This window comes from Vanellus vanellus, assembly GCF_965231255.1.
Source record: "Vanellus vanellus genome assembly, chromosome: 25".
NCBI classification, from domain to species: Eukaryota; Metazoa; Chordata; class Aves; order Charadriiformes; family Charadriidae; genus Vanellus; species Vanellus vanellus.
Window position 1 is genome coordinate 1,280,128 of NC_138930.1, and position 26,519 is coordinate 1,306,646.

The 26,519-nt window shown below is 69.1% G+C and overlaps 4 protein-coding genes across 4 annotated transcripts; 3 read left to right on the forward strand and 1 right to left on the reverse strand.

Moving 5' to 3' along the window:
- Positions 1-9,158: 9,158 nt before the first annotated feature.
- Positions 9,159-11,066, reverse strand: GADD45B (growth arrest and DNA damage inducible beta). Its single transcript, XM_082495575.1, has 4 exons — positions 10,814-11,066; positions 10,577-10,678; positions 10,049-10,262; positions 9,159-9,874 (listed from the first exon to the last, which is right to left on the reverse strand). The coding sequence occupies exons 1-4, from the start codon at positions 10,849-10,851 to the stop codon at positions 9,761-9,763; spliced, it is 468 nt and encodes a 155-aa protein (XP_082351701.1). The 5' UTR covers positions 10,852-11,066; the 3' UTR covers positions 9,159-9,760.
- A 1,517-nt stretch (positions 11,067-12,583) lies between these two features.
- On the forward strand, positions 12,584-14,404 carry LOC309681395 (uncharacterized protein). The gene is made up of 6 exons (XM_082495264.1): positions 12,584-12,623; positions 13,006-13,176; positions 13,256-13,543; positions 13,630-13,758; positions 13,843-13,931; positions 14,162-14,404. The coding sequence occupies exons 1-5, from the start codon at positions 12,597-12,599 to the stop codon at positions 13,921-13,923; spliced, it is 696 nt and encodes a 231-aa protein (XP_082351390.1). The 5' UTR covers positions 12,584-12,596; the 3' UTR covers positions 13,924-13,931; positions 14,162-14,404.
- A 466-nt stretch (positions 14,405-14,870) lies between these two features.
- LOC309681453 (cocaine- and amphetamine-regulated transcript protein-like) lies at positions 14,871-15,958 on the forward strand (the record flags this gene model as incomplete). The annotated part of the gene is made up of 3 exons (XM_082495339.1): positions 14,871-15,002; positions 15,585-15,668; positions 15,813-15,958. The coding sequence occupies 3 exons, from the start codon at positions 14,871-14,873 to the stop codon at positions 15,918-15,920; spliced, it is 324 nt and encodes a 107-aa protein (XP_082351465.1). The 3' UTR covers positions 15,921-15,958.
- Positions 15,959-17,131: 1,173 nt separating this feature from the next.
- Positions 17,132-26,276, forward strand: MAP1S (microtubule associated protein 1S; the record flags this gene model as incomplete). Its single annotated transcript, XM_082495340.1, has 7 exons — positions 17,132-17,294; positions 18,874-18,975; positions 19,839-19,921; positions 20,049-20,189; positions 20,693-23,945; positions 24,091-24,308; positions 24,443-26,276. Coding segments are annotated over 7 exons (4,116 nt in total), but the record flags the coding sequence as incomplete, so codon positions are not given.
- Positions 26,277-26,519: the final 243 nt, after the last annotated feature.

Genomic DNA, 26,519 nt, shown 5'->3' on the forward strand with positions numbered 1-26,519 from the left:
GGCACCCCGTGCTGGTGTCCTGGGAATTTCCCCCTTCCGCCAGTGCTTTGGATTGGGTTCGAAATGCCGTGACTTCCCACTGGGATGGGACCCGCAGGCGGCCGACCCCTTCCCGGGGCAGAGAGCGCTTCCCACGGCCGCCGGCAGCTCCCGGGAGAGAGACGCTGGGGAAGACCTCAGGTTCGGCTTTCGGGGAAACGGCTGAACCGCCCTCACGCTGTCTCCCGCAGTTCGGTTGGCGGGAGGAAACCCTGCCGCCCGTACGGGATGCTGCAGGTGCTTAAACCGGTCGGAGTCGTTGGTCCGGGCAGGGCACTGGGAGGCTTTGCGGGATGATTTTCGGAGGCTGATGGTGTTGCCGGGGCCGTCGCTGGCTGCTGAGGCACAGGGGCGATGCCGGAGGTGGGCTGGAAGGCAGGGAGAGGAGCAGAGCCTGCGGCCGCGTGGCCGGTACCCGGGGAGGGCGGGTTGGCGTCTTCCAGGAGGAAGAGCCGCTCGGAGGGTCTTCCTCCCGCCGCGGAGGGATGGGCTGCGGGGTGTGGGGTGTGGGGCCCCTCTCCGGCACCGGCGGAGGCTGTGGTTAGCAGAGATGCTCCATTTACGCTCCTTGGTTGCGGGTATCTTGCCATCGCTTTGTTTAAGTGTGCGATCACTCGCCTTTTGAAATGAAGTTGGAAAAAAACCCCACATTTTTAACACTAACGCAAACCGCGGCACCTCCTGTGTGCGTCTCGCGGCGGCTTTCCCGGGGTCCTCTGCCGAGCCGAGCGGTTTAAACCTCCCGTCTCCCCCCGCTGTGCCGCGGGCGCCTGTCCTGGCGCCAACCTCGTGCCGGGTTTGCTGGTGACCCCCCGGGATTTCACCCCGTCCCGACGCGAGCGCTGGGGGAGATGGAGCGGAGGGAAGCGGATTCGTTTCCTTCTGTGGCCGAGCGTGTCCCCGGCCCTTCTCGCACCCCGGCCTGGCACCGTGCTCAGCGGCGGCCGGCAGCCGAGGGCGGCGGCAGCCCCGGCACAGCAACAGGCAATGCCTTTTTGTTGGGTTTTTTCTGTTTTTTTAAATCTCAACCAACATAACTTCAAGCTCTCGAACGCCGCGTCGGTAGCGGGAAGCGAGCACAGCCCTGAGGTGCGCCTGGGTTTTGCCACAGCAGGGCTTTCTCTTCTCCACGAGGGAATTTCCTTCTGTCCTTAATCTAGTACAGTTCCAGCCTTATTTTTCTACTCCAGATTGCTGATTCTTCCTCTATGTTAGAGACCAGCGCATGGTGCTATAGCCGGTGCCCCGGGCGAGCGCCCGAGCTGCGGGTCAGCCAGGAAAACCTGCGTCCTGCGAGCGAGCGGCCAAGGTGAGGGCAGGAGCCGCGCGCCGCTGCTCCGCCGGAGACCCGGGCGGGGGCCATGTGTCCCCAGCCCGTCACCGGCTCGTGCTGCCCGAGGGGACCCCCGACCCGGGTGGGTGCCAGCCCTGCCCGCAGCCGCCCGCTGCATCCCCCGCGAACAGACGGGGCGGCTCAGACCCGCAGTGCCGGCTGGCTCCTGGTGGGATGCTCTGCCGGTGAACACCGCGGGGTGCTCTGCCGGCAAACGCCATGGGATGCTCTGCCGGCAAGCGCCATGGGATGCTCTGCGGGTGAAGCCAGCCTGGCACGCCATGGTCCAGCAAACGGGGGTCATTCTGCCTCCCCCCTCATCCTTCCACGCTCATCCCCGGTGTCTTGCCCGAGCCGTGCCGCGGTGCCGGCGGTGGGATGGCCGGCGAGGGGCCGGGCGGCAGGTTTAGGTTCAGCGTGTGGCTGGAGCCGGGGGAAGGGCGCAGGGAGCGTCTGGTTGGGGTCCCCCGGGAGCCTGGGGACAGGGCTGGGGGCTCCCGGCGCGGGGGTGCCGGCGGCGGCGGGGGTGGGCAGGCGGGCAGGGGCCTGCCGGCGGGTGCTGGTGTCTCTCAGTGGGTGACTCGTTAGGTGGAAAAATCCTCGACCTTTTAATTTTTTTGTTGTTGTTGTTGGTTTTTTTTTTTCATTTGTTTGTTTTTAATTTTTTTTTCTTCGTCTGAGTAAATCAGTGATCATACTGTAGATGTTTTTGTATAGCATAAATATAAGTGCAAATTACAGTAGTTGCTTGTACTTTGTTAGTGCATTTGCCAAAAAAAAAAAAAAAAAGAAAAAAAAAGAAAAAAAAAAAGGGAAAAAAAAAGAGACACTTTTCAGGACTTTTTAAGTGCTGCAGATGGCGAAGGGGGAGCGGGCGCCGGGGCCCCCCCTGTGCCGCTGAGGGGGCGCGGGCGGGCGCTGCGGCAGCCCCGGCTCCACAAAGGCCTTTTTCTGGCCTAAACACATGCCCAAATCTGTCCGGCGTTTCTTTATAGCGTGTGGTGAAGCCATTGCCAAAAATAGAAAGGAGAGAGACTGAAAAAAGAAAAGGGAGAGAGAGGAAACGTTGCTTCTATTTAATTTTTTTTTTTTTTGGTCCGTTTTCCTTGTCTTCCCCTCCCTGTCTCGGGGACCGTCCCGGCGGCGCAGCCGGAGCCGGGAGACGCCTGGGGCACCCGCCCGGCACCCGTGAGGCTGGCGGGGTCCGGGATCGGTGCCGGTGCCGGAACCTCCCGAGCCCGGAGCTGAGCAGATCCCCCTTCCTCCAAGTACTTAAAAAGTCAACTTTATTTAACAAAGTAAAAATAACGCATTTACTTCATTGAACAGAAGCCACGCGTCTGATACTTCGCGCTCTTAATTTTTTCTCTCTGGTCTATTATTATTATTATTATTATTTGCCAAACTCTGATCTTGTTGCCAAACGCAAATCAAGGTTTGTAAAGACTGTACTTAGGAAGTAATCGGTGTCTGTAACGTAGGCTCCTCATAACGTCCGCATCTTTGGATCTCTGAGTTTTCTTTCTGGTGTGCCATAGACCAATTTCTTGCACAGTGTTTAATATTTTGTGGAATTGTTGTTAAGAAGTGAATTGATAACACAATAAAAAGGCTCACTTTTCATTTTGCCAGATCTCCTGCCCAGCCTGTCCTGCGCCTGCTGCGGGGGGTGGGGGGGGGGACACCCGGGGGGGTCTCGGTGCTGCCGGCCTGGGGACGCGGTGGCCCCCGTGGCCACTCGCCCTTCCGGGATGCACTGGGCCATGGGGATTTCAGCCACCTCCTCCTGCCTAAGGATGCTCCGGCACCGCGAGCGGGATGGGGCAGGATCCGCTCACTCTCCCTCCGCACCCCCCCAGGGATCCCCTTCTCCCACCCGCGGGGGCTGCTCACACCACCCCAGTGCTCCCAGTCCCAGCAGCTCCTGCGGCACCGGAGCCGACCCTTCGGCATCGCCTGCTTCCCGGGAAGCACCGTGGCCCTACTGTCCCACGGAGCCGCAGCAAAGCGAAACCAAGAGTGGCGTTTCTTCCCTTTTCAGAGGAAAGGAAGGGACCTCCGCCTGCCCTGGCAGCGGCCCCGTGTCCCCGCTCGGCTTCCCGGCAACTCCCACCCAAAGCAGCAACCGGGGTCCGGTGCCGGAGCTGGCCGGGGCAGTGTGCGCCACGGGGGCCACTTTCCTGGAAGGCGATGGCCTCCACGCCGGCGGCGTTGGGGAGAGGCCCAGCAGGAATGTGCGCTGCTGCTACGGGCAGTCTGGAGCCGCGCTTCCTCCGCGTGCCTGGAATAGCTGGGATTTTTCGGTGTCTGACCCCAAACGCCGAGCTGGGAGGGGCGGCAGCGGGACAGGCAGCAGGACGGGCAGCGGGACGGGAAGCAGGAGCAGCAGCGGGACGGGCAGCAGGATGGGCAGCGGGACAGGCAGCGGGACGGGCAGCGGGACGGGAAGCAGGAGCAGCAGCAGGACGGGCAGCAGGACGGGCAGCCCTGACTGCAAACTGCCTGCCCGGTGCCGAAGGTTGGAGCCACGGTCCTGGGGCTGAGCCCCGTCACCCTGCACAGGGGATGCCCGACTGCACAGCGGGGTCTCGGGGGACCAGCCCTGATGGCCGGGGGGCACCCGGCACCCAGCAGAGCCCCACGAGCCGCAGGGGACACAGTTTCCCCGTGTGCCTCCGGCCAACAGCGTCTCGGGGAGACGTGGCCTGGCTGGAGCCACCGGCACTGTCAGCGCCAGCCCCGTCCCCTCCCGCAGCCGGGGGTCCCGTGTCGGTGTCCCCCGGCCGGCTGGGGACGAGCAGAGCTGCACTGAGCGGGGATGGGGGGGTCCCCGCACCCACCATTTCACAGATGCTCAAACTGCCCCAAATTCACTTCAAGCTGCTCCCGCCTTCCTGGAAACCCGCTTCAAAGCAAACCCGTCCGGCGCCGGAGCCTGGCAGCGCGTGAAAGGCCACCGGACCCTCCTGCCGGCGTGGAGCCGTGGGCTCCGGCATGGGCCGGGGATGGATGGCTGGTGGCACAGAGCTGGGAGCGCGGCTAAAAATAACCCGTCCTCCTTTCACGGGGCTATTTTTAGCTTCTCCGCAGCTATAATTATCTGCCCTTGGCGCTGGGGCCGGGGAAGCTGCTGGCACCGCTGTGGGGACGTGACCGCGGTGGCCCCGTGGAGGGATGTGGGTCCCAACGGTCCCACCGAAGATTGGCACCAGCGCGTGGCACAGCAGTGCCCGGGTGGCACCGGGGAGGGGACATCACCCCCCCCACCCCCAGCAGCGCATGGCCCCGGGCACACGCCACCACCCCTGGGGACCCGCTCCAGGGAGACCCCCCCCCCCCCCCCCCCCGCAGGGATGTGGGGGCTCAGGGCCACCCACACCCCACCACAGGGAATCCCTCCGTGTCCCCCAACCGCCCCCGCGGGGGGATCCCGGGCTGTTCCTCTCCCCGTTGTGACATGGGGGCACTGGGTCACCCGCGACGCACTGGGACCGCGACCATGACGCCACGGGGCGGCTTCCTGCTCCGTCATCCGGCCCCCATGCGCCATGACACGCGTCCTCATGGCGGGAGGGGAGCGGGGACGTTCCCCCGCAGCCCATCGCCCACCAGGGACCACCCCGGCTCCCTGCCTCAGTTTCCCCACCTGCGGCACAGAGGTTCGCAGCCGGAGCTCGGGATGGGGCGAGGAGCCGGGGGGGGTCCTGCGGGGTTGGGGTGGGTGATGTGTCCCCCCCCCGATCCCCTGCCAGGACCCCCCGGGGGCTCCCCAGGACCTCAGAGGCCATTTCTCCTTCCAGGAACCATCGTTCCCCGACTGGGGGGGGGACAGGACACACACGACACGGAGGACGGATCCACCTCCCACCCCCCACCCCCCCCCCTTGGCATCAACCCCAGCCCCACTGGGCACCAGTGGTCGGACATTTCCCGTGGAAAATGGGGAGGGGGGGGAGCACGTGCCGGGATGGAAAAATACCGTTTGGCTTCAGGCGTGTCCCCGAGTCACCGCGTGTCGGGGCACACGCGTGTGTGTGTGTGTGCACACGTGTGTATTTTTTGCCACACTGTGGGTTTTTTTGGCAGGGGGGCGAGGGTACGGGCATCTCGCTCACGGTGCATGCCCCGCACCCCTCCTGCACACCCGGGCTGGATGTGGCCCCGCTGTGAGCCCCACACACAAGGTCTAATTATCGCCCAGGGTTTAATTACCGCCCGGCGCTAATGCTCCCGGCGTCGGGCTGGCCCTGGCCGGCTCCACGCGCCGCCGCCACACTGCAACCTTGTGCCAGGGAAAGGTGTGTGGCCACCGGCCTCGCTCCAGGGCCCCGCCGCGGCGGTGATGCCGGGGGGCCACGGTGAGGACGCCGGAGGCGGCGGTGGCGGGGATGCCGGAGGGTGTCACGGTGGCAGGGGGCTCACCAAGCCGAAGCAGCCCAGGACCCCCATTGCCAGCCCCGGTGCTGCGGTGCCAGGGTGGGGGTCCGGCTGTGCGTGTCCCCCACTGGTGGTGAATCAGGGCCCCCCCAGACCCCGCAGCCGCCCTCGGTGTCTGGGTCGGCTCTGGCCGGGTGGAAAGTGCGGCTCAGTGTCCACCGGGATCCCCATCGCCCCCGCGCCCGGCCGGGACCGCGGTGAGTCAGGCCGGTGTGGGGACACCGCGGCTCGGGGGGGGCCGGGGAGCCCCGGGGGGGGGGGGCGGGGGTCCGTGGCCGGGGGCTGCAAGGGGGCAGCTGTGGCTACATGGGGAGGGGGTCCCATTGCCCCCCACTGACTGCAGGGTCCCGTTGCCCCCCTCTAGCTGGGGGGGGTCTGGGCGGTGTTGGGGGTCTGGGGGGTCCTGGGCAGTATGGGGGGGGAAGGGGGGGGCGTCCTCTTCTACCTGTGACCCACTGCAGGATCAGGCCCCTGGGGGGCAGCTCGCTGCTGTCTGGGGGGGCCCAGGGGATCTCTGTGCCATGGGGGGGGGCAGGGGCAATGTGGGGGGTGGGTGGCATGCGTGTGCATGCGTGTGCGTGATCCGGCACACGTGTGGGCGGTTCCATGTGCGCTCCGGGGTGGGCTGCGGTTGGGGCTGCACTGTGGGTGTCCTGCCTGGCTGGGGGGGGGGCTGGGGGGGGTGCAGGGTGCCGTGGGGCCGGCTGTGCATTGCTGGGGGCTGCGGAGGGGGGGTCCGGGGGGCTGTCACCCATCCCACCCCCCCGCCGCCCTGGGGCCCTGACTCAGCCAGGCCTGACGCACTCATCACACGGGCGCAGGCACGGCGCGTCGGCCCTGGTGACACCGGGGGCAGGAATGATGGTGGCATGGGGGTCACTGGGGCCTTGTGACCCGCTGCCCCACCAGTGAAATGAGTTTCGGGGGGGCTCAGCCTGTCCTCCAGTCCCTTTCCCTCCCCGTTTTCCCTGGGTGCTCCCAGGGACCACCACCCATGGGTGCCCCTTAGCCAGCGCTGTCCATGCCGTGCCATGCGGTGCCATGCGGTGCCATGCCGTGCCATGCTGTGCCCCTTCCCAGCAGCCTGAAGGCACAGGGTGAGCTGCAGCTGTCCCTCGCCGCTGCCCCCAGGCTCACCCAGCGCACCCCACGCTGTCCCCCGCTGGGGATGCCAAAGGGGGTGTCTGTCCCCCCCCCTCCCAAACGTCCCCCCTCCAGAGCCGGGCTCGGCGCCCAGGCTATCGCTTTCCCAAACTGGGCTGTGGGAGGGGCGACTCGGCCCTTCCGCAGATGGGGAAACTGAGGCACGGGAGGATCGCGCTGCCGGGAATGCGGTCAGGTGAGGGCGGCTCAGGGCTGTGACTCACCCCGCGGCCCCGCAGCTGCCCAGGGCACCGCTGTCCCCCCTCCATGTCCCCCCCACCTTGGTGGGTGCAGCCTGGGGGAGCTGATGGCTGCAGGCAGAAATCACCCTCCCCGCTGGGCTGCCGTGTCCCCCCCACCGGGGGCCGGGGCCCCATCCTGTCCCCGCTGAACCAGGCCCATCAGCCCTCCATCAGCCCCCCCCAGCTCTGAGCTGAGACCTGCCAGCTCGTTGCAGGTGTGGCCGGGAAGACATGGTGGGCCAGGCTGGGTGGTCCTTTGCTGTGCCCCCCCCCCCGCTGCAGGGTGGGGGCCGTGGTTTGGGGCACCCAGCCCAACCCCATGCACAGGGGGAGGGGTACTGCCCCCACCGAGGGCCTGCCGGGTCCTGTGGGACCCCCGGACTGCAATGGGGTGGGGGGGGGGGGCACCCTCTGCCACAGGCCCAGGGGTGGCTCCAGCCTGCGATGCTGCGGGGGGAGCAGGGCTGGGACGGGTCCCCGACTGCCTCGGTGGCCTCAGCGGGGGCTGTCACACTCACGCCACCGTCCCTCCGTGCCTCAGTTTCCCCTCTGCAGCCAAAGCCCAAAGGGAGGGCGCAGAGCACGGCCGTCCCCAAGACATGTGGCACCCTGGAACGGCCACGGTGTCCCCAGCCGGACGGGACGGTCACCGTGTCCCCGGGCAGGCTGGACACCGTGTCCCGGCCAGGCAGGATCGCTCTCCCGGCACCGTCCCAGCAGCCCAGTGCCGCCACGGGGCTGGCACAGATCCCAGCCCTCGGCGGGTCCCCACCGTCCCCGGCCACCAGGCCAGAGCCGGGACCGTCACCCCGGCTGACACCAGCGCACACAGCGCGGTGCCCGGGGGCTGTCACATGTGCAATGCGTGTGCAACGCGTGTGCAATGCGTGTGTCGCGCGTGTGAACCGGGGCGGGGGCGAGCGCGGGTGAGCTCAGGTCGGGGCCTGCTCCGACGTGCCAACGCCGCGATGCTCGGAGCGGGGGTGGCAGCTCCCGCGCCGCACCGGGCCCCGGCACGCACACGCGTGTGCACACGCATGCACATACACACATGCATGCACACCCCTCTGCCCAGGCTCCTGCCCCGAGGGGGGGGGGCTCTGGGGTGCCCCCACTGCCCACCGAGGGGGACACTGCACCCCACCAGACGGGGAGGGCGGCCACTGCCCCCCCCCCGGTCGCTGCCTCAGTTTCCCCTCAGCCTTTGGGCTTCATCCGCGTCCCCCATGTCCTGGCACCCACCTCGGGGGGGGGTCCACCACCTCGGGGGTGGGTGGGAGAAAAACTCAGGAGTCCCACACCCACCTCCGGGGGGGGGGGGGGAGGGTTTATCTGCACAGTGGGGTCACCCCCCCCCCGTAGGAAGAAGGGGCTGGTGGGAGCGCCCCCCTCCCCCCGGCCGTGGGTCTCCACAGCACCGGGTGAGTCCCGGTTCCCGCGGGGGGGGGGGGGGGGGGGGGGAATTCCCACAGCGGTGGGATGGGGGCGGGAGGGGGTTTCCTGGTCCCGGAGCAGCTCAGCCCACGGGAGGGGGGGGGGGGGGGGGGGGGCGGTCCCGGTTCCCACGGCGGGAGGGAGCTGCGGTTTCTGGGGGTGGTGGAGCCCAAAATCCCGGGTCAGCCCCCACCCGCGGGAGGGGGGGGCAACACTGGGTGCCCCGGGGGGGGGGGGGGGGGGGGCTGTGCCTCAGTTTCCCACAGCAGCCCCCGGGGGGGCCCAGGTGTGGGTGGGGTTTGTGGACCCCTTTTTTGGTGAAGGGGGGGGTGGAGGGGGGGAGGGTGTCCTCCTTCCCCAGGCAGCATTGTGGGGCCACACACTGAGGGCCCCCCCAGCATAGTTTTTGGCTGCAGAGCCCCGGGGGCAGGCGGGGAGGGGGGGGGGCCCCGGGGCACCTCCCCACCCCGGAACAGCTGATCCCACTGCCCGTGGGAACGGCTCCGGCAGAGCAGAGGAAGGCAGAGAGCTGTGACTTCACACATTTTATTGCAAATAATTCATTTTCTTAAATCAGTACAAGAATAGACTCTGGAACAGACTCAGCTCAGGGTCTCCGAGTGGTTTGAGTGCAAAAAACTGACACCGGTGGTGCAGGTCCATCGCTGCAGACGGCAATTTTATCCCTCGGAAAAAGCAGTTCGTTTTGCAAAATAATAAAATAAAATAAATCCATCCCTCTGCAGTCCTCATCTCCTCCAGTCACAGACGCCAAAAGGAAAACCAAAGCAGTCTCCATCTCCTCCCCGCGCTCCGCAGCGCCTGTCCGTCCCGGGGCTCCTCGGCACGCTCCCACGGTCCGCCGCGGTCAAGCATGGCTCCTCGGCACGGCTCCGGCCAAACGTCCCACCGGGCTGCCGGTAACGGCACGGCCACGGCTCGCCTCCTTCCCACGCCCACCGCTGCGGCCGCGCTGCTCCTTTCTCCTCTCCGGTTAAAAAGAAAAATAAAATCGGTGGGTTGTTCGGGTTTGTGGGTTTTTAACTGGCCGTTTTCTCCTTTCTTTTCCTGCCGTTTTTATTTTTATTCTTCTTCTTTCAGGTAGAGAGCCAGCGGTGTCGGCCGGGCCGGCTCAGCGCTCCTGCAGACAGACGTACGGCACCCACTGGTTCTTGTCCCGGCTCTCGGCGCAGTAACTGGCCACCTCCGCCAACCCGTGGCTCTTCCAGGCGTCCGTGTGGGGGTTCTGGATGGGGGGGAGCAGAAACACGGGGTTCAGTGCCACCGTCGCCCCAACACGCCGCCCTCAGCTCCCGTCCCCCCCCCCCCCCCTCCCTTCAGCTCCCGCCGCCGCCATCCCCTTGGCGCGGCGCCCGGCGTGAATCACGGGGCCGTGGCCGTGCATCACCGTCCCACTCACCGTGACTAAGAGGCAGTGGAGGTCGCGGGGCTCGGTGCCCGGCTCGGGCTCGCCCAGGATGGTGGCCAGGCGCTGCATGCCCGACACGCGCAGGATGTGGATGTCGTTGTCGCAGCAGAAGGCCTGGATGAGGGTGAAGTGGATCTGTAGGGCGATGTCGCCTTCGTCCTCCTCGTCGGTGGCCAACACGCACAGCACCACGCTGTCGGGGTCCCTGCGGGCGCACGTGGCGTTAGCGGGGGACACGGGACCAGCTCCGGATGGTGCAACTCCCCACCCCGGCGCTGTCACCCCGTGTCACCGAGGCCACCTCCCCACGTGCAAGCAAGGCACGGGGGACCCCCCCCCAGCACTGCAGCCCCCCCCGCTCCTGGGTGACCCCCCCCACACCCAACGCCAACTGCGCTGGTGCTGCCCAGACCCCCCCCCCAGGGCATACCCTCCCCCAGCCCTGCGTCCACCCGACCCCCTACCCCTGCACCCCCCCCTTGTGTCCCCCAGACCCCCCCCCGCCCCCCCGATACTCACACATTCATCAGTTTGGCGGACTCGTAGACCCCCACCGTCAGCCGGTCCTGCCGCTGCGCCGCCACCAGCACCCGCTCCACCGCCTCGCTCACCGCCTGCATCCTGCGGGAGGGGGGAGACACACGACACACAAGTCAGCCAGGAAACAACGGCGGCGACAACAACCAACAACGGCGGCGACAACCACGACAGGACACCCCCCCCCCGCCCGGACGCCCCAGGATCTCCGGCACTTACTTGCTGCTATCGCAGGGCACGAGCTCCTCCAGGGTCATGGTGCAATTGTAATCCAGGTGCCGCGGGAAGGGGAGAAAGCAAATCCCAAGAGCGATAAATCCCGAGAGCGGTCGCGGCGCTGTCTGGGCGCTATCGCGATTCCCCGATCCCCTCCTGCCGCCGCTTCGAACGCGCTCGATCTGAACCACCGCCGCGCCCGGCGCCGCCTTTTATAGCCTCTCGCCGAGGGGCGGAGCGTCGCGCGGCGCCCCCGCGGCGCCCATTGGCTGTCCCGGCACAAAGCGAGGGGCGAGCGCGGAGGGGATTGGAGGCCGCCGGAGGGACCCACGTGGGGGTGAGCCCGTGCCGGGGGGGGGCGCGTGGGGAAACCCCCGCCCAGAAACTGCCCCTCCTCCGCCCCGGGGCCGCGCGGGAGTGGGGCTGAACCGGGGGGGTCCGTGCACCGGGGGGGGTCGGTCCGTGCATCGGGGGGGGGTCGTGCACCGAGGGGGTTTTCCGTGCACCGGGGGGGGTCGGTCCGTGCACCGGGGGGGGTCCGTGCACCGGGGGGGGTTCGTGCACCGGGGGGGGTCGGTCCGTGCACCGGGGGGGGTCCGTGTACCGGGGTCTGTCCGTGCACCGGGGGGGTCGGTCCGTGCACGGTGGGGGGGGCGTGTATCGGAGGGGAGGGGGGCTGTCCGTGCACCGGGGGCAGCACCGGGGGGGGGGTGTCGTCCGTGCACCGGGGGGTCCACCGAGGGTGGGGGTCCGTGCACCGGGGGGGGTCTGTCCGCGCACCGGGGGAACGATCCGTACAGCGGGGGCTACACCGGGGGGCGGGGGGTGTCTGTCCGTGCAGGGGGGTTCCACCGAGAGTGGGGGTCTGTGCACCAGGAGGTCTATCCGTGTATCGGGGGGGAGGTGTCCGTGCACCGGGGGCAATACCGCGGGGGGAGTTCGTCCGTGCACCGGGGGAACGATCCGTGCACCGGGGGCTGCACCGAGGAGGAATCCCACTGTGTGTGGGGGGGGTGTCCGTCCGTGCACGGGGGGTTCCGTCCGTGCACAGGGGTCTGTAAGGGAGTGTCTGTCCGGGGAGCGGGGGCGGCACCGGGGGGTCCGACCGTGCACGGGGGATGGACGGCACCGGGAGGGTCGGTCCATGTACCGGGGGCTCTGTCCGTTGACCGGGGCTTGCCCCGGGGGGAGGCAATTGGTGCCTCGGGGCGCGGGGGAGGCTCAAAGCCCGGGAAACGGGGACACGCGCGGGGGGGGGAAGCGGTGCTCCGGGACTGGGGCGGGCGGCGGCTGCCACCTGCCGGGGACGGGCGGCCCGGTCCCTCCCGGTGCGCTGCCCTCCCGGTGCGCTGCCCTCCCGGCCGCCCCCCCCCGGTGGTGCCGCCGCCCCCCCCCCCCCCGGGACTTTGCACCTTGTGTGTCGCCCCCTCGGTCCCCACTGTCCCCTGTAACCCCCCCCCCGTGTCCCCGTACCCACCGTGTCCCCGCGCCGCCGAGCACCGCCGCAACTCATTGCACCGGTGGCCGCGCTGCCCGTCTCGCACACCGCCCCCCAGTAGGGGGCGGAAGAGGCGGTGGCGGCGCTCTGCCCTCCCGCTCGCTGCTCTCCGCGCAGTGCCCTCTGGGAAGTGTAGTCGCGGAACGCCCCGCCCCGCCCGCGCTCAGTGGGCGGGGACTACATTACCCAGAGGGCGCCGCGGCGGGAGGAGTGGGCGGGGCCGGGGAAGCTGTGGGCGGGGCGCGGGGCCACGTGCGGGCTTGGGGGTGGTGCCGGCCGCGCCGGGCAATGGCCGAGAGCGCCCCGGGGCTGCGGGTGGGCACCGGGACGGGACCGGAGGGGGTAACCGGGTGGGGGGAGCCGAGATTGAGTTACAGCGGGGGCGGCGGGACCGGGAGCGGAACCGGGAGCGGACCGGGGCTGGGAGCCACAAACCGGGCCGGGGGCTATGGGACCGGGACCGGGACCGGGACTGGAGGCGACAAGATTGGGGCTGGGGCCACCAAACCGGCACCGGACCGGGCTGGTGGCGATGGGGCCGGGTCTGGAGGGTCTGGACTATCCCGGCTCGGGTGGGGACCGGACCGGCGGCGGGAGGGGGTCTCCACGGCCCGGTCCAGCCGGTGTCTGGGACCGGGGTGCTCCACGGTGCCCGTGTCCCCGTCCCACCCGGTGACGCCGCCTTTGCCGCCCGCAGGGTCGCGACGGCGCCGGCTCCGAGGTGGGGCACCGCTCCCCCCGCACCTCCCTGCCCCGGGACGCACCGGGCGAGGGGTCGGACGGCGGCGCCAAGACCCCCACCTCGAGCGTGACCCCCAGCGAGGAGGAGGAGGAAGAGGAGGAGGAGGAGGAAGAGGAAGGCCATCAGGTGAGCAAGCAATGTCCCCCAACCCCGTGGGATTCGGGGCCTACCCTGTCCCCCCGTGACCCCCCCCGTGTCCCCGCAGTGGCGGGTGGGCGACGCCTGCCGCACCGCCTGGACGGGGGACGGGCGGATCTACCCGGCCCGGCTGCGGGCGCTGGACCCCGACACCGGCACCTGCCTGGTGGAGTTCGACGGCTATGGCAACACCGAGGAGCGGGCGCTGGCCGATCTCCTGCCCCCCCACCCCGCGGCCTGGGGGGCGAGTGACACCCCGGGGGGCGAGGACCCCCCCTCGTCATCGGAGCCACCGCCGGGTGCGAGGAGGAGGAGGAAGGGCGAGCGGCCACCCTGCTCCCCCCGCCCCCCCGAGGTAAGTGCCCGCCATCCCCCCGGCTTTGGGGCACCCCGCGCCCCCCACCCAGTGTCTGGCTAAGGGGCTGGGGGCGCTGCTGGCAGGCGATGCCCCCACCGTGGCCCCCGTTCCTGCTGCGCTCCAGCCGGGAGGAAGAGGAGGAGGAGGCGGAGGCCTTGGCCGCCATGCTGATGGCGTGGTACATGAGCGGGTACCACACCGGCTTCTACGTGGTACGGCGGGGTGCGAGGGGCGCGTGGGATGGGGGGGGGGAGGGGGGTTCCACCTCTGTGACCCCCCGCTATTTTGTGCCCCAGGGCCTCCGGGAAGGCCGGACGGAGGCTGCCCAGCCCCCCCCGAGGCCGGGCCACAGGCAGAAGAAGCCCCCGCGCAGCTAGGAGGGCAGGTGGGTTTGGGGGCGCTCCGGGACCCCCCCTCGCCATCCTCCCCAGCTCTCACATCGCCACCCCACTGGGGGGGGGGAGCTGGAAGGGGCCACAAAGGGACCCCATAGGGATGCTGTGGGGGTGGGGGACCACAGGGGGACCAGGGAGGGTTGTGGGACATGGGGATGGGGGGGACTGGGATACCCCATCACCCCTTCCCTGCCGCTCACCTGTGTCTGCTCCCCTCTAGCTGGATCCCACGCCCCACAGGAGGGGCAGCTGTGGGGCCGCACCGCGTTCCTGCCCTCCCCCCGCTTGCGGAGGGGTCCCCCCGTGGGGGTCCCTGCTGCAGCGATGGGGGGAGCAGCCTTCCTCCACCCCGGCTGGTTCTGCATCAGAGCCCTGGCTGGGGGGGAGCGCTGCAGCACCCCCTCTGTCCCCCCCTCTGTCTGCCCCCCCAGTCCCCTTCTTTGGAATAAAGCAGTTTGTGAGACCCGCGTGCCAGCCTGTCTGCGCCGTCCCCAGAGGGACCCTCGGCACCACCGAGTGGGACGTGCCGGGATGAGCCGCGCCGCAGCCGTGTTTGCTCAGGGAATTGGCAGAGTGGCCTCTGCCTCGCTGGGGGGGCTCAGCCCCGGGGAGGGGGGGGCCTCTGCGGCCACTGGCTCTCGGGCTGCTCCGTCTGGACGTGGCACTGACGTATGTCCCGCCGGCTCGTGTGTCCCGGGGGATGCATCTCCCGGGGATGTGTTCCCCCCCCCATCCATGTTTGATGACAACGTCAAAGTTTGGGGACACACACGCACCCACCGGCCACCCGCTCCCCATCTGCGTCAGCGGGTGTTTGCCCACGCCGGTGACCCTCGGTGGCCACAGGGGGGTGGCAGGGGAGGGGGGTATAAAGCCGGCTCTGCCCGGCACATCCTGGAGCATCCAGGGACGCATCTGGCACCGGGAGCATGGAAAGCACTTGGCTCTGCCTGCTCTGCCTGGCCGGCTCCAGCCTCCTCCTGCCGGGCACCGCGGAGCCTGTGCCGGGGCTGCGGCCGGCCGAGAGCCTGCCCGGGCAGAGCCGGGAGGAGACGGAGCTGGTAAGGGGCCGGGGGAGCGATGGCTGTGGGGGGACAGGGCCCCCACACCCCCACGCGGCTCTGGGGTACCTCGGGGTGCTCCCGCTGCCCTGGTTTAGGGGCTGGTTCTGGCTGCGCTGGGGTGTCCCCAGGCTGTCAGGGACAGGGAGCTGAGACCTTTGCCACCGCAGCCGCTCTCGGGCGCTCTGAGGGTTCCTCGCACGGCACCGGGGATGCTGCAGCACATGGGAATTTGCAGCTTTTTACCTGTTTTTCCCTCCCCGTCCTGCCCTCATGGGCTGCTCTGGCTCCGGGGCAGTGAGGAGAGATGCTGCGCCGGGCGGGATCGGGCGATGGGTGCTGGGGAGGGGATACGGGGCTGCACTCTGGGGGGACGGTGGGATGCACCCCGGGCAGGGACCGACCCCGAGCCAGGCACGGGGGGGCTGCAGCAGTGGTTCCACCCCAGGGTGCAGCCTGTGGGGACGGGTCCTGATCACGGGTGGGACAGGATCCGGCACCAGCATCCCGGGGGACTCGGGGTGATGCGGCACCAGAGCCCCTGGGTGTTTCGGGGTGACACGGTGGTGCTGTCCGCGGCAGGTGGAGGCGCTGCAGGAGGTGCTGGAGAAGCTGGGGACCAGGGAGCTGCCGGCGGTGGAGAAGAGGCTGAGCTGGGTGCCTTTGGTACGGCCGGGCTGGGGGGCGGTGGGTGCTCAACCCTGGGTGCACCACAGCCGGACCCTTTGGGTGCTGGTCGGGGGGGGGGAGTCCAGCCCCGGGGGAGGGGGGGGGAGCCGAGCCCTGGGGCTGACGGTGTCCGTCCCGCAGTGCGAGGCCGGGGAGCCGTGTGCGGTGCGGAAGGGGGCGCGCATCGGGAAGCTCTGCAGCTGCCCCCGCGGCACCGCCTGCAACTTGTTCATCCTCAAGTGCTCCTGAGGGACCGGGGACACCAGGGACACCGGGGACGCTGCCACCCGCCGGGACGCTGCCAGCCCAGGCTGTGCCCCCCGCAGCGGAGGGGGAGCTGTGGGCTCCAGCCCTCCTCTCCGCACCGGGACACGCCTGGAGGTGCCTGCACAGCACCCTGGGGTGCCCCGGCCCGTGGGGCTGTGGGTGTCCAGGGTCACATTAAATGACTCGGATTCACGCCCGCTGCCTGCTCTTTGGGGGGGGCCCGGGGTGCCGGCACCCCTCTGCCGCCAGCCCCGGGCTGGGTACGGGTCCTGGGGTGCCGGGCAGGGTGGGTCCCATCCTGCTGCGGGTCCCTGTGGGGCACCTGAGGCTGGGGGGGGGGGATGTGTGGCGGGGGACCGGGGTGGGGGACACTGCCAGGGTGGGCTGGGGGGCCGAGGGCTGGGCCCCGGGGGGGGGTCTTGTGGTCACAGCACCGGTTATTCCCGGTCTGCTGGTGGATGGAAAAGCAGTTTAGGAACGGAGGCCGAGGGCAGGGGGATGCGAGGGGGCAACACCGCCCAGCCCAGCCCCATCCTGCACCGCAGCGCATCACCCTGGCCCTGCACTGCATCGCACTGCATCGCACTGCACAGCCCCCGCGCAGCGCAACTCGCGCGTGACACAACGTTGCACTGCACAGCCTCACCCTGCACTGTGCAACCCCCCACACACACACTGCCCTGTGCCACCCAGCCCCCTCCCGGCGCTGCATCGCACTGCATTGCACTGCACCTCACTGCACTGCGCACCCCCAGCTCCACATTGCACTGCACAGCCCCAACGCCACGCTGCCTCCCACCACTGCATCGCCCTGCAATGCCCACCCCCAGCTCCGCATTGGCCTGCGCACCCATGCACTGCACTGCACTGCACTGCACTGCACTACACTGCACTGCACTGCACTGCACTGCGCGGGAGACCGGGCCCCACCACGGCGGCCCCACCCTGCCATTGCCCCTTTAAGACTTCCCCGCCCTCCCGCCGCTCCTCCACCGCCTTTCCCCGCCGCCATCTCCTATTGGCCGGCGGTGACATCAGTGGGCGGGGCTTGGCGACGGCGACGCAGCGAGGGGGGCGTGGCCCGGCACGGCGCGGCGCGGCGCGGCGCGGCGCGGCGCGGCGCGGCGGGCGGGGGGCGGCCGAAGATGGCGGCGGCGGCGGCGGCGGCGGCGGCGGCGGCGCGGGCCGCGGGGGCGGCGGAGGAGGGCGCGGGCCGGGCTGCGGCGACGGCGGCGGCTCCGGTTCCTTCTCCGGGCCCCGCCGCGGGGCCGCGCCGTTACTCGCTGCTGGCCATCGTGGGCGGCGGCTGCCACCGGCCCGGCCTGCTGGCCGCCGCGCTGCAGCAGCTGGAGCGAGGTGAGCCCGGGGCGGCCGCGGTGGTCCCGGCGCTGCCCGGCGGCCTGGCCCTTCCCCGCGCAGGATGCTCCGGGATCCGTCCCCCCCTCCACCACCCCCCCGGAGCTACCCCGGGGTCTGACACCCCTCCTCCACCCTTCCCCGGTCCCCGGGGTCTGAACCGCCCCCCCCCGGGCCCCTCCCGGTCCGCCCCCTCCTGCCCCAGGTGTCCGGAACCTGGACCCCCAAGCTCTGCCCAGTCTCCTGCACCAGACCCCCCAGGATCTGCCCCCCCCCGCGGTCCCCAGGACCCCCCCGAGCCCCCCCCAGAATCTGCTTCTTCTCCTCCCCCAGACCCCCAGGATCTGCTCCCTCCCCGGGTCTCCAAGATCTACCCCCCCTCCTCCCCCCCCCCCCCCAAACCCTCAGGATCTGCCCCATCTCCAGCCCCAGACCCCCAGGATCTGCCCCCCCCAAGTGCTGCCCCCCCTTCCTGTCCCTACGACCGTCCCCTCCCCAGACCTTGGGGATCTGTCCCCTCTCCCCCTGGCGTCTGTCCCCAGGCTCTGGGGCTGCGGGTGGTCCTCTGCGACCTGTCCCCTCCCCTTGTCACCTCTTGGGACATTGCCCCATGCAGCTGTGGGGGCCAGATGCTGGGCTGGGGGGGGACATACTGCAGGGACCCCCCTTCAGACCCTACTCCCGGGCCGTGGCCGGAGCTGGGGGGGGGTGTCTCAAGCCACAGCACCACCCCTGCGCTGGAGCAGGTCCCCAAATCACGGAGGGGACATGTGTTGCCAGGACTGCCCTGTCCCGGCGCCCCCCTCCCACCACCGTCGTGGGACCCGGCACCCCGCGAGGGCAGCGAAACCGCCCAAAAACGGTCCCAGTCCTCACCCGGCGCCTTGTGCAAAATTTGTGCAACCCCCCCCTGCCCTGCGCTGAGGCCCGGCTGTCTTACGCCATCGCCCGCCGGTTTGCCGGGCCGTTAGCGGGGAGCGGTTGTGGCCACGTTGGTCGGCCGCTGCGGTGGGGGGCCGGCAGCCCTCCCCCCAAATCCCCCTGTGAGGTCCCGAAGGGGTTGTGGGTGTTTTGGGGCTGCGCTCTGGTGTTGCCGACCCCGCTCTGGGAGCACCCGCACCGGTGCCGGCAGTAGTGCCGCGTGCGCCGAATCCTCCGGCACCGTTAATTCCTTTAATTGGCACCTTTGAAGAAGGTGCCGGCAAGGTGCGCCCATTGCCCCGAGGGCCGGGGTTTTTGGGTTGGCAGAGCCGGCGCTGCCGTGAGTCACCGCGCAAGGTGCTTACCCGCCGGGCAACCAACCGATCGGTGCATCGGCCCCGTGCCGGGGTCCGTCTGGGTTTGGCGACCCACTGGGGTGTCCCCAAAGCCACCGAGCTGGCATGGCTGGGTCTCAGGGTGAGGTTGGGGGGGGGGGGGGCGATCCCCATTCTGCTGCTTCTTGCATAAACCGGTGCCGTGTGGGGGCTGCGGTGTGGGGGCACGATGCCGGTGGGCGCTAACGAGGCTGAGCCCCCCCCCTTCTTGCTTTATTTTTGTCCCCTGTTTCCCCCTCCCCCCCCCCTTCCGCCTCCAAAAGGAATCCGCTCTTGGGACATCGACCTCTCCTCCTGCAACCTGGACGAGCAGCTGAAGCTCTTCGTGTCCCGTCACTCGGCCACTTTCTCCAGCATCGTGAAAGGTGAAAAAAGGGGATAACCCCCTCCCTGTGGTGTTTAATTAGGGGGGTGTGGGGACACCCCCCCCTCCAAATCTAACTGGGGGGTGGCGGGGGGGGTGGGGGGCCAGTGGGGAGCGACTCGCACGTCTGTGCGAGTCGCTCCCCACCGGCCCCCCACCCCCCTCCGCCGCCCCCTGGGCTGTTTTGGGAACAGTCTTTGCTTTGTGGCCCCCCCCCCCACCGGCACTGCCAAGCCTCGTGCTCCCCCCACGTGAGAAACCGCTTCCTTCGCTCGTCCCGGAGCGGGATGCGATTTCCCGCAGAAAGAAGGGAAAGGAAAAGATGGAGCCAGGGAATTCGGGGTCGCTCCGGTGCCTCTTTCCCCACCGTGTCCCCTTGTCACACCAGCGTGTCACCCCCTGGCAGCAGGGGGGGGACACACGGTGGGAGGTGGTTGGGTCTCCGGTGGGTGCCTGCCTGCCTAGGAAGGGGGGGTGCAGCCCTGAGACCCCCCCTGGGAGCACCCAGGGCTTGCTGCAGCGTACAGGGGGGTGCAGAAGGGGCTCCCCCAGCCTGTGTGTGCCCCCCCCCCCCTTTTCCTCCCCTCCCTGCAGCAGGAAGGAGGCGGGAAACATGTCCTTCGGCTCAGCGGATCCGCTGGCCCCTGCGGTGTCCGGGAGTGGGACGGTGACTGTCCCTTTTCCGTGGGGGAAGTGGGCAGGCACTGGCCCTGCCACCATGTGTCCCATCCCATCCCATCTCCTCCCCTCCCCATCTCATCTCCTCCCCATCCCATCCCATCCCATCCCCATGAGACGAGGCCAAACTGGGGTGCAGCCCCCATCGTTTTGGGGAGGGTGGGTGTCAGCCTTCGCTCCCCGCAGGTCAGCGGACCCTCCACCACCGGGGAGATGTGCTGGAGACCCTGGTGCTGCTCAACCCCTCCGACAAGTCCCTGTGCGACGAGGTGAGCTGGGAGAGGCCGGAGGGACGCAGCCATGGCCCCTTCGGAGTCGCTGGCAGGGGAGTGTCGCAGGATGGAGCCCGGTGGCATCCTCACGTCCCCTCTGTCCTCGTGTCCCCTCCACCCTTAGTTGCGAAACCTCATCACGGACGTGTCGCAGCACAAGCTGCTGGTGTTCGCGGGGCCCTGCGTGGAGGAGACGGGGGAGCTGATGCTGCAGACAGGCTGCTTCTCCCTGCGGGATTTCATCCAGATCTTCACGGACAAGGAGGTGCGGTGGCGGGGAGGGGAGCTCGGCTGGGAGACCCCGGGGAGGGGCTGCGTGCTCCCCCCGGCTCCCAGGCCTGGCTGCCGGTGCGCGGGGAGGGGGGAGAGCCGTGCGCCGGCGCTGCCGGAGCGACTGTCTGCTCACGTTCTCTGGCGTCTCGGTGGGGAGCCGGGCACGGCGGCGGCGCGAGCGGGGAGGCTGGCCCAGCCGTCTGCTCTGCGGGCAGCCGTGCCGGCACGTCCCTCCCGCCGCAGGGCTCGTGGCGGGGGGGCGGGGGGCGATCGGTCGTATCGTGGCAGCTGGGGGTGGGTGGGAACGGTGGAACGGTTCCCCCCGGGCATCGCGTTGGCGGCCAACGCCGGGTACGGGGAGTGGGGTGGGGAATGGGCGCCCTGTGCTTGCCAAGGGAGGGGGGCGCTGGGGCACGGCACCCCCGGGGCTGCCGCATCTCTGTCCCTGGGTGCCCCATCCCACCTGAAGCTCTGGCTGCCCCCGTCCCCTCGCAGGTGGGGGAGATCCTGAGCTCTGCAGACCCCTCGGCCAAGGCCAGGCTGACCATCAGCTGCCCCGACTTTGGGGAGTGGAGGGACTCGGGTTTGGACCATCACAACCTCCAGGACTTCATCGAGCTGCGCTACAACCCGGGCTGCATCCTGCCTGAGATGGAGGGGCTGGAGGAGTTCATGGAGTACCTCTCGGAGTCGCTGGAGCCCCAGTCCCCCTTTGACCTCCTCGAGCCCCCCACCATGGTCGGCTTCCTCAAGCTCTCCAAGCCCTGCTGCTATATCTTCCCGGGCGGGAGAGGGGACTCCGCTTTCTTTGCCGTCAACGGCTTCAACGTCCTGGTGAACGGGGGCTCCAACCCCAAGTCATCCTTCTGGAAGCTGGTCCGGCACCTGGACCGCATCGACTCCATCCTGGTGACACACGCGGGCACGGACAGCCTGCCCGGCGTCAACAGCCTGCTGCAGAGGAAGCTGGCCGAGCTGGAGGAGGATCCGTCCCAGAGCTCTCAGGGCAACGGGGACTGGGCGAAGAACCTGATCTCCCCGGAGCTGGGCGTTGTCTTCCTCAACGTCTCCGAGAAGCTGAAGGACATCGAGGGTAATTCCCGGGTGCTGAAGAGCTGCGATGAGGCTGCCCTGACCCTGCACTACCTGGAGAAGTTGGGCATCCGTCCCAACCCGCTGGCCCGGGACAGCGGACCCCGCGCAGAGCCCACCGTCCTCTTCCAGAAGATGGGAGTGGGCCGGTTGGACATGTACATCCTGAACCCCGTGAAGGGCACCAAGGAGCTGGAGTTTCTCCTGCAGCAATGGTCGGGCAACAGCTACCCCAAGGAGCAGGACTTGCCCCTGCAGTGCCTGACCTCTGTCTGCGCCCTCCTCGTCTGGCACCCCGTCAGCCCCTCCGAGAAGATCATCCGGGTCCTCTTCCCCGGTTGCACCCCCCAGGGCCGCATCCTGGAGGGGTTGGAGAAGGTGAAGCACTTGGAGTTCCTCAAGCATCCCGTGGTCACCAAGAATGACTTGAAGGGGCCGTCGGTGCCCCAACCTGAGAAGCCGCTCAAGCAGAAGAGGGCAGAGAGCAAGGAGAGCCTCAAGTCAGGTTCCAAGCTCAGCTTGGTGGACACCGGGACACCGGCACCGAAGGAGAAGGCTCCGTCAAAGGTGGAGAGGAAGGAGGTGAAGGCAGGGACCAAGGAAAAGCCAAAACCTCTGGGGGAGACAACCAGAGTGGGGTCGGAAGAGGAGAAAGCCAAGGATGCTCGGGCCAAGCTGGACTCTTCGACGGAGAAGCTGAAGGTGGACGTGAAGCCGAAGCTGAGCAAGGAGAAGGTGGTGCCCAAGAAGGAGCCTGTCCCCCGGAAAGAGGAGAAGAAGCTGCTGAAGAAGGACGAAGGGGCTGAGGTGAAGGGGGAGGCCAAGAAGGAGGTGAAGGTGGTCAAGAAGGAGATGAAGGCTGAGACGCTGCGGAAGGACGCGAAGGAGAGCAAGGCAGAGGCCAAGGCTCCTGCCAAGACCCCGGCCCGGAAAACGCCGGTCCCGGAGCCCCGCAAACCCCTGGCCAAGGCCGGCAGCATCAAGAAACCCCCCCTCAAGAAGGAGCCGGAGAAGCCCAAGGCCAAAGCCCCCCGGGAGGGAGGTGGCAGGAAGGAGCCGGGGACTTCGGATGGCTCCAAGTCCTCGTCCCCCGAGGACATGCTGCCGGAGGCCGAGCGGGGCCGGGGGGGTGCCTCACCGGGGGCCGGCGGGAGGAGGAGGAAGGAGGAATCGACGGATGAGGGCATCACCACGGCCGAGAGCGAGCTGGAGCCCTCGCCGCTGGGGAACGGAGGGGCTGGGGGACCAGGGGACTCATCCTGCCTGGAGAACGGCCTGGAGGACCCCGAGAGCCCCCAGCGTTTCCGCTACCTGGAGAGCAGCCCCTTGAGAGCCGTCTGCCCCCCCTCGCCCCTGGCCAAGACCCCCAAGAGTGACCGCAGCGTCAACTTCGACCTGACGCCCACCGGGATGCTCAACCACGGCCCCGAGGGCGGCGAGGACGCCTGCGGCAGCTCCGAGGAGAAGACCCTGGAGATGATGTCTCCAGCCAGCTCGGGGCCGGCCAGCGCCGGGCACACTCCCTTCCACCAGTCGCCGGTGGACGATGGCACGGAGGAACCGGGCACCGGCACCAACCGGCAGCCCAACCCCTGGCCGCCGGCCGGGGGCAAAGCGTCGCAGGACGGCTCCGTCTCCTCGCAGGAGAAGCAGGCGGGCTGCCTCTCCCTCAGCCCCTTCAAGGATGACGTCCCCGATGTGTCCCCCACCATCACCACCCCCTCGCTGCCGGCCGAGGTGGGCTCCCCGCACTCCACCGAGGTGGACGAGTCGCTCTCCGTCTCCTTTGAGCAGGTGCTGCCGCCCGTCAGCGAGTCCCCACCGGAGGAGGGCAGGCGGTCCCGGGGGACCGGGGGGACGCCGGAGCCGGAGGCCACCAAGGGCGGGTTGTCGCTGCCGCTGCGGCCGTGCCACCACCCGCCGCGGGCTGACGGTGACACGGTGCCGCGGCCCGGCCGCCGCTCCGACTCGCCCCACGATGTGGACCTCTGTTTGGTGTCACCCTGCGAGTTCGAGCATCCCAAATCGGAGCGGTCGCCCTCGGCCGCCGCCAGTCCCCGGGAGCTGTCGGACAGTGACCCGTCGCAGGAGCTGGTGCAGCGCCGGGGCCGGCCCCGCCAGCCGGCGGGCGAGACGCCCCCCACCTCCGTCAGCGAGTCGCTGCCCACCCTCTCCGACTCCGACGTCCCTCCGGTCACCGAGGACTGCCCCTCCATCCTGGCCGACGGGCTGGAGTCGGACGAGGACTCGGAGCAGCCCACCCACGGCATGGCCAGGGCCCGCGACCCGCTGCCGGCCCCCATGAAGGACCCCCACCCCATCCCCGCCCAGCCCGGCATCTGCATGGTGGACCCCGAGGCGCTGCCGGCCGAGCAGACCCGCGCCGGGAAGAAGGAGCCCGCCGGCAAGGTGAAGAGGACCCCGTCCCGCGTGGGTTCGGCACCCACCGCCACCGCAAGGGCCGAGACCCCCCGGCACCCCACCTTGGCCCCCAAGGCCAGGGGTCCCACCGCCTCGGCCCGTGACACTGGGGACAAGGCCAGGCTGCCCCCCGGGGACAAGAAGGGCCCCTCCGGTGGGGACACCCGCACCCCAGGGACCACCCGCAGCGCTGGAGCCCGGCCGCTGGCGGGAGCTGGCAGGGCGTCACCGGCAGGTACGGGGGCTGGGGGGGGACACGTGGGCGCTCCTGGTTGCGGTGTCGCCGTACCGGAGCAGGTCAGAGGCACCGCTGGTGCCGTGCAATGGGGTGGGGGGGTTTGGGGGCCACCACTCATGGTGCCGTACCCCTGTCCTGGCAGGCACACGTGCTGCGGCCCCCCCGGGCCCCCCCGTCTACGTGGACCTGGCGTATCTGCCCGGCTCCTGGAGCGCCCGCACGGTGGATGAGGAGTTTTTCCGGCGCGTCCGTTCCCTCTGCTACGTGGTCAGCGGCGACGACCACCTGAAGGAGGGTGTCCTGCGGTCCCTCCTCGACGCCCTGCTCGCCGGCAAGCACCAGTGGGGCACCGACATCCAGGTGAGCCCCCTCCCCAGGGGCCCGGAGCGGTGGGATCAGCCCCCTCTCCCGGTGCTGGGGAGGGGGGGGGGGGAAAGGGGGTTCGTGGTGCGGCGCTGCGGTGCGGTGCCACGGTGCGGTGGGTGTCTCCGCAGGTGACCTTGATCCCCACCTTCGACTCGCTGGTGATGCACGAGTGGTACCAGGAGACCCACGACCGGCAGCAGGAGCTGGGCATCACGGTGCTGGGCAGCAACAGCACTGTGGCCATGCAGGATGAGACCTTCCCCGCCTGCAAGGTGGAATTCTGAAGGGGGGGGGGGGGAAGAAGTGTCGTGGGCTTCATCCCCACCCTCCTCCTCCTCCTCCTCCTTTGTGAACCCCCCCCCCCCCTCCCTCCGCACCCAGGGCTGCGCCAGCCCCCGGCTGCGGCGGCTTGGAGGGGAGGGAGGTGGCGTGGGGGTCTGCTGGGGGGAGATGGGCTTGTGTGTCTGTGTGTCCCCCCCTCTACACACACCACCCGCACCCCACAGGGCTGGCAGGGGCTCCCCGGGGACCCCCAAGCCCGCAGCACCCACACGCCGCACCCGCACCCGCTGCGTGGTTCCCGCATGCCCACGCCGGAGCCGTGCACTCCTCGCTCTGCACCCGCCGCCATCCCGGGGGGGGGATGAGAGACCCAACGGGGACAGGGTGACACTGCCTTTGGGGGGCAGGATCTGTCTCACACACACACACCCCCCATCCCGCAGCGGTGCTGAGCTGTTTCCCGGCGGGCAGCGAGCCGGTGCCGTGCTCGATTTAACAGGGTAAATTTTGTTGTTTGCTGTTCCTACCCCCTCCCTGGACAAGCCACTACTGCCCCCCCCAGCGCTGGTCCTCGGGGGGGGGGGGAACGACTGGGTCCCCTTCCTGGGGGACACGGGGCTGGGATCACCTCGGCCACCCTGGGGGGGGGGGTCCCCGTCCCTGTGGGGCAGCGCCGGGGCTCGTGCCCGGGCTCGGGGGGGGCTGTGGCGGCTGCTTCTCCAGCACTACAGCCACGGGCTTTGTCCCTGGCACAGTCCTGTATGTCCCCCCCCCCCGGCACCAGGGCACGGCCCGACCCTGTGGCACCAAGAGCGGTTGTATGTGTCCCCCCCCCATCACTTGTGCAGCAGCTGGAGGGGGGGAACGACTTTCCTCTCTGCTGGGCTGAGACCTGGCAGCTCGCTGCACTGATGGCTCTTCCCTCCGCGGCAGCAGCGGCCATGAGGGCCTGATCCTGCCCCACTGCTGGGGGGCGGGGGGAAAACTGGGGAAGGCATTGCCCCCCCCCCCCCCCCCCGCCATCCACCCCATAGCCCCCGAGTTGCTGGAAGGCTGTTCAGAAACCAAATGTCACGTGCAATTTTTAAGGGGTTTTGTGAGCGAAGAGGATGGGCGGGGGAGAAACCTGGCGGGGGGGCCAGGATCTGGCCTGCCCCCCCGCCCCCATTCCCCCCCCCCCCCCCCCATCCCCGCCTGGGGCAAACACTAACCCGTTTTGTAGGAGGCTCCTCGCTGGCTCTTTTTGTAATGACTTTTTAAGAAAAAAGGAGAGAAAAAAAAAAAGAAAAAAAAAAAAAAAAAAACAAACAAAAAAGTGAAAAATGAACAAACCAAACCTTGGGGGGGGGGGCGGGGGGTTATTTGGTTATTTATGTGCGCCCCCCCCCCCCCCCCCGGGGCACTGGCTGGGGGCCGCGGGGGCCTTTTACTTTGGATTGTATCGTCCTATGTGTTCGGGGAGGGGGGACTGAATGTTTCACCTTTAGTGCTTTATATATTTTTTCTTAGCTGGAAGCTGGTTTGAAGGTTGGGAGGGGGGGGTTGGGGGGGGGCTCTGATTTCCCCCCTCCCTCCCCGGGCCCTTGCCCGTGGGCGCCGGCACGCTCCCCGTCTTGCACGCCACATTCCCGTTTGGCAAATGTGTTGAAAATGAGCATTAAAGAGAAGATAGCTCCCGGCTGCGCTCTGCCTCCTGTGTTGGGGGGGGGTCTCGGGGGGGTCCCAAGGTCCGGGGGGGCGGGTTGGGGGTACGGGTTGAGTGCCACCGTGGGGCCCTGGGATGCGGCAGGGCAGTTTGTGGGTGCTGGGGGTGGGCTCGGGAGGGGGGGGAGGCTTGGGGGGGGTCAGCCGTGGGGTGCGGGGGGTGCTATGGGGCGGCATCCTGTGCTGGGGGGGGGGGGGGGGGGCAGGGCATCGCCCTTG

Bases quoted from the DNA above. Each gene is read 5' to 3' on its own strand.
- GADD45B (XM_082495575.1), bottom strand. From the start codon at position 10,851: ATGACCCTGGAGGAGCTCGTGCCCTGCGATAGCAGCAA. The intron at 10,679-10,813 runs GTAAGTGCCGGA...CCCCTCCCGCAG, and splicing joins GTGCCCTGCGATAGCAGCAA to GATGCAGGCGGTGAGCGAGG. The intron at 9,875-10,048 runs GTGAGTGGGACG...CCCCCCATCCAG, and splicing joins TCCACTGCCTCTTAGTCACG to AACCCCCACACGGACGCCTG.
- LOC309681395 (XM_082495264.1), top strand. From the start codon at position 12,597: ATGGCCGAGAGCGCCCCGGGGCTGCGG. The intron at 12,624-13,005 runs GTGGGCACCGGG...TGCCGCCCGCAG, and splicing joins AGAGCGCCCCGGGGCTGCGG to GGTCGCGACGGCGCCGGCTC. The intron at 13,759-13,842 runs GTACGGCGGGGT...TTTGTGCCCCAG, and splicing joins ACCACACCGGCTTCTACGTG to GGCCTCCGGGAAGGCCGGAC.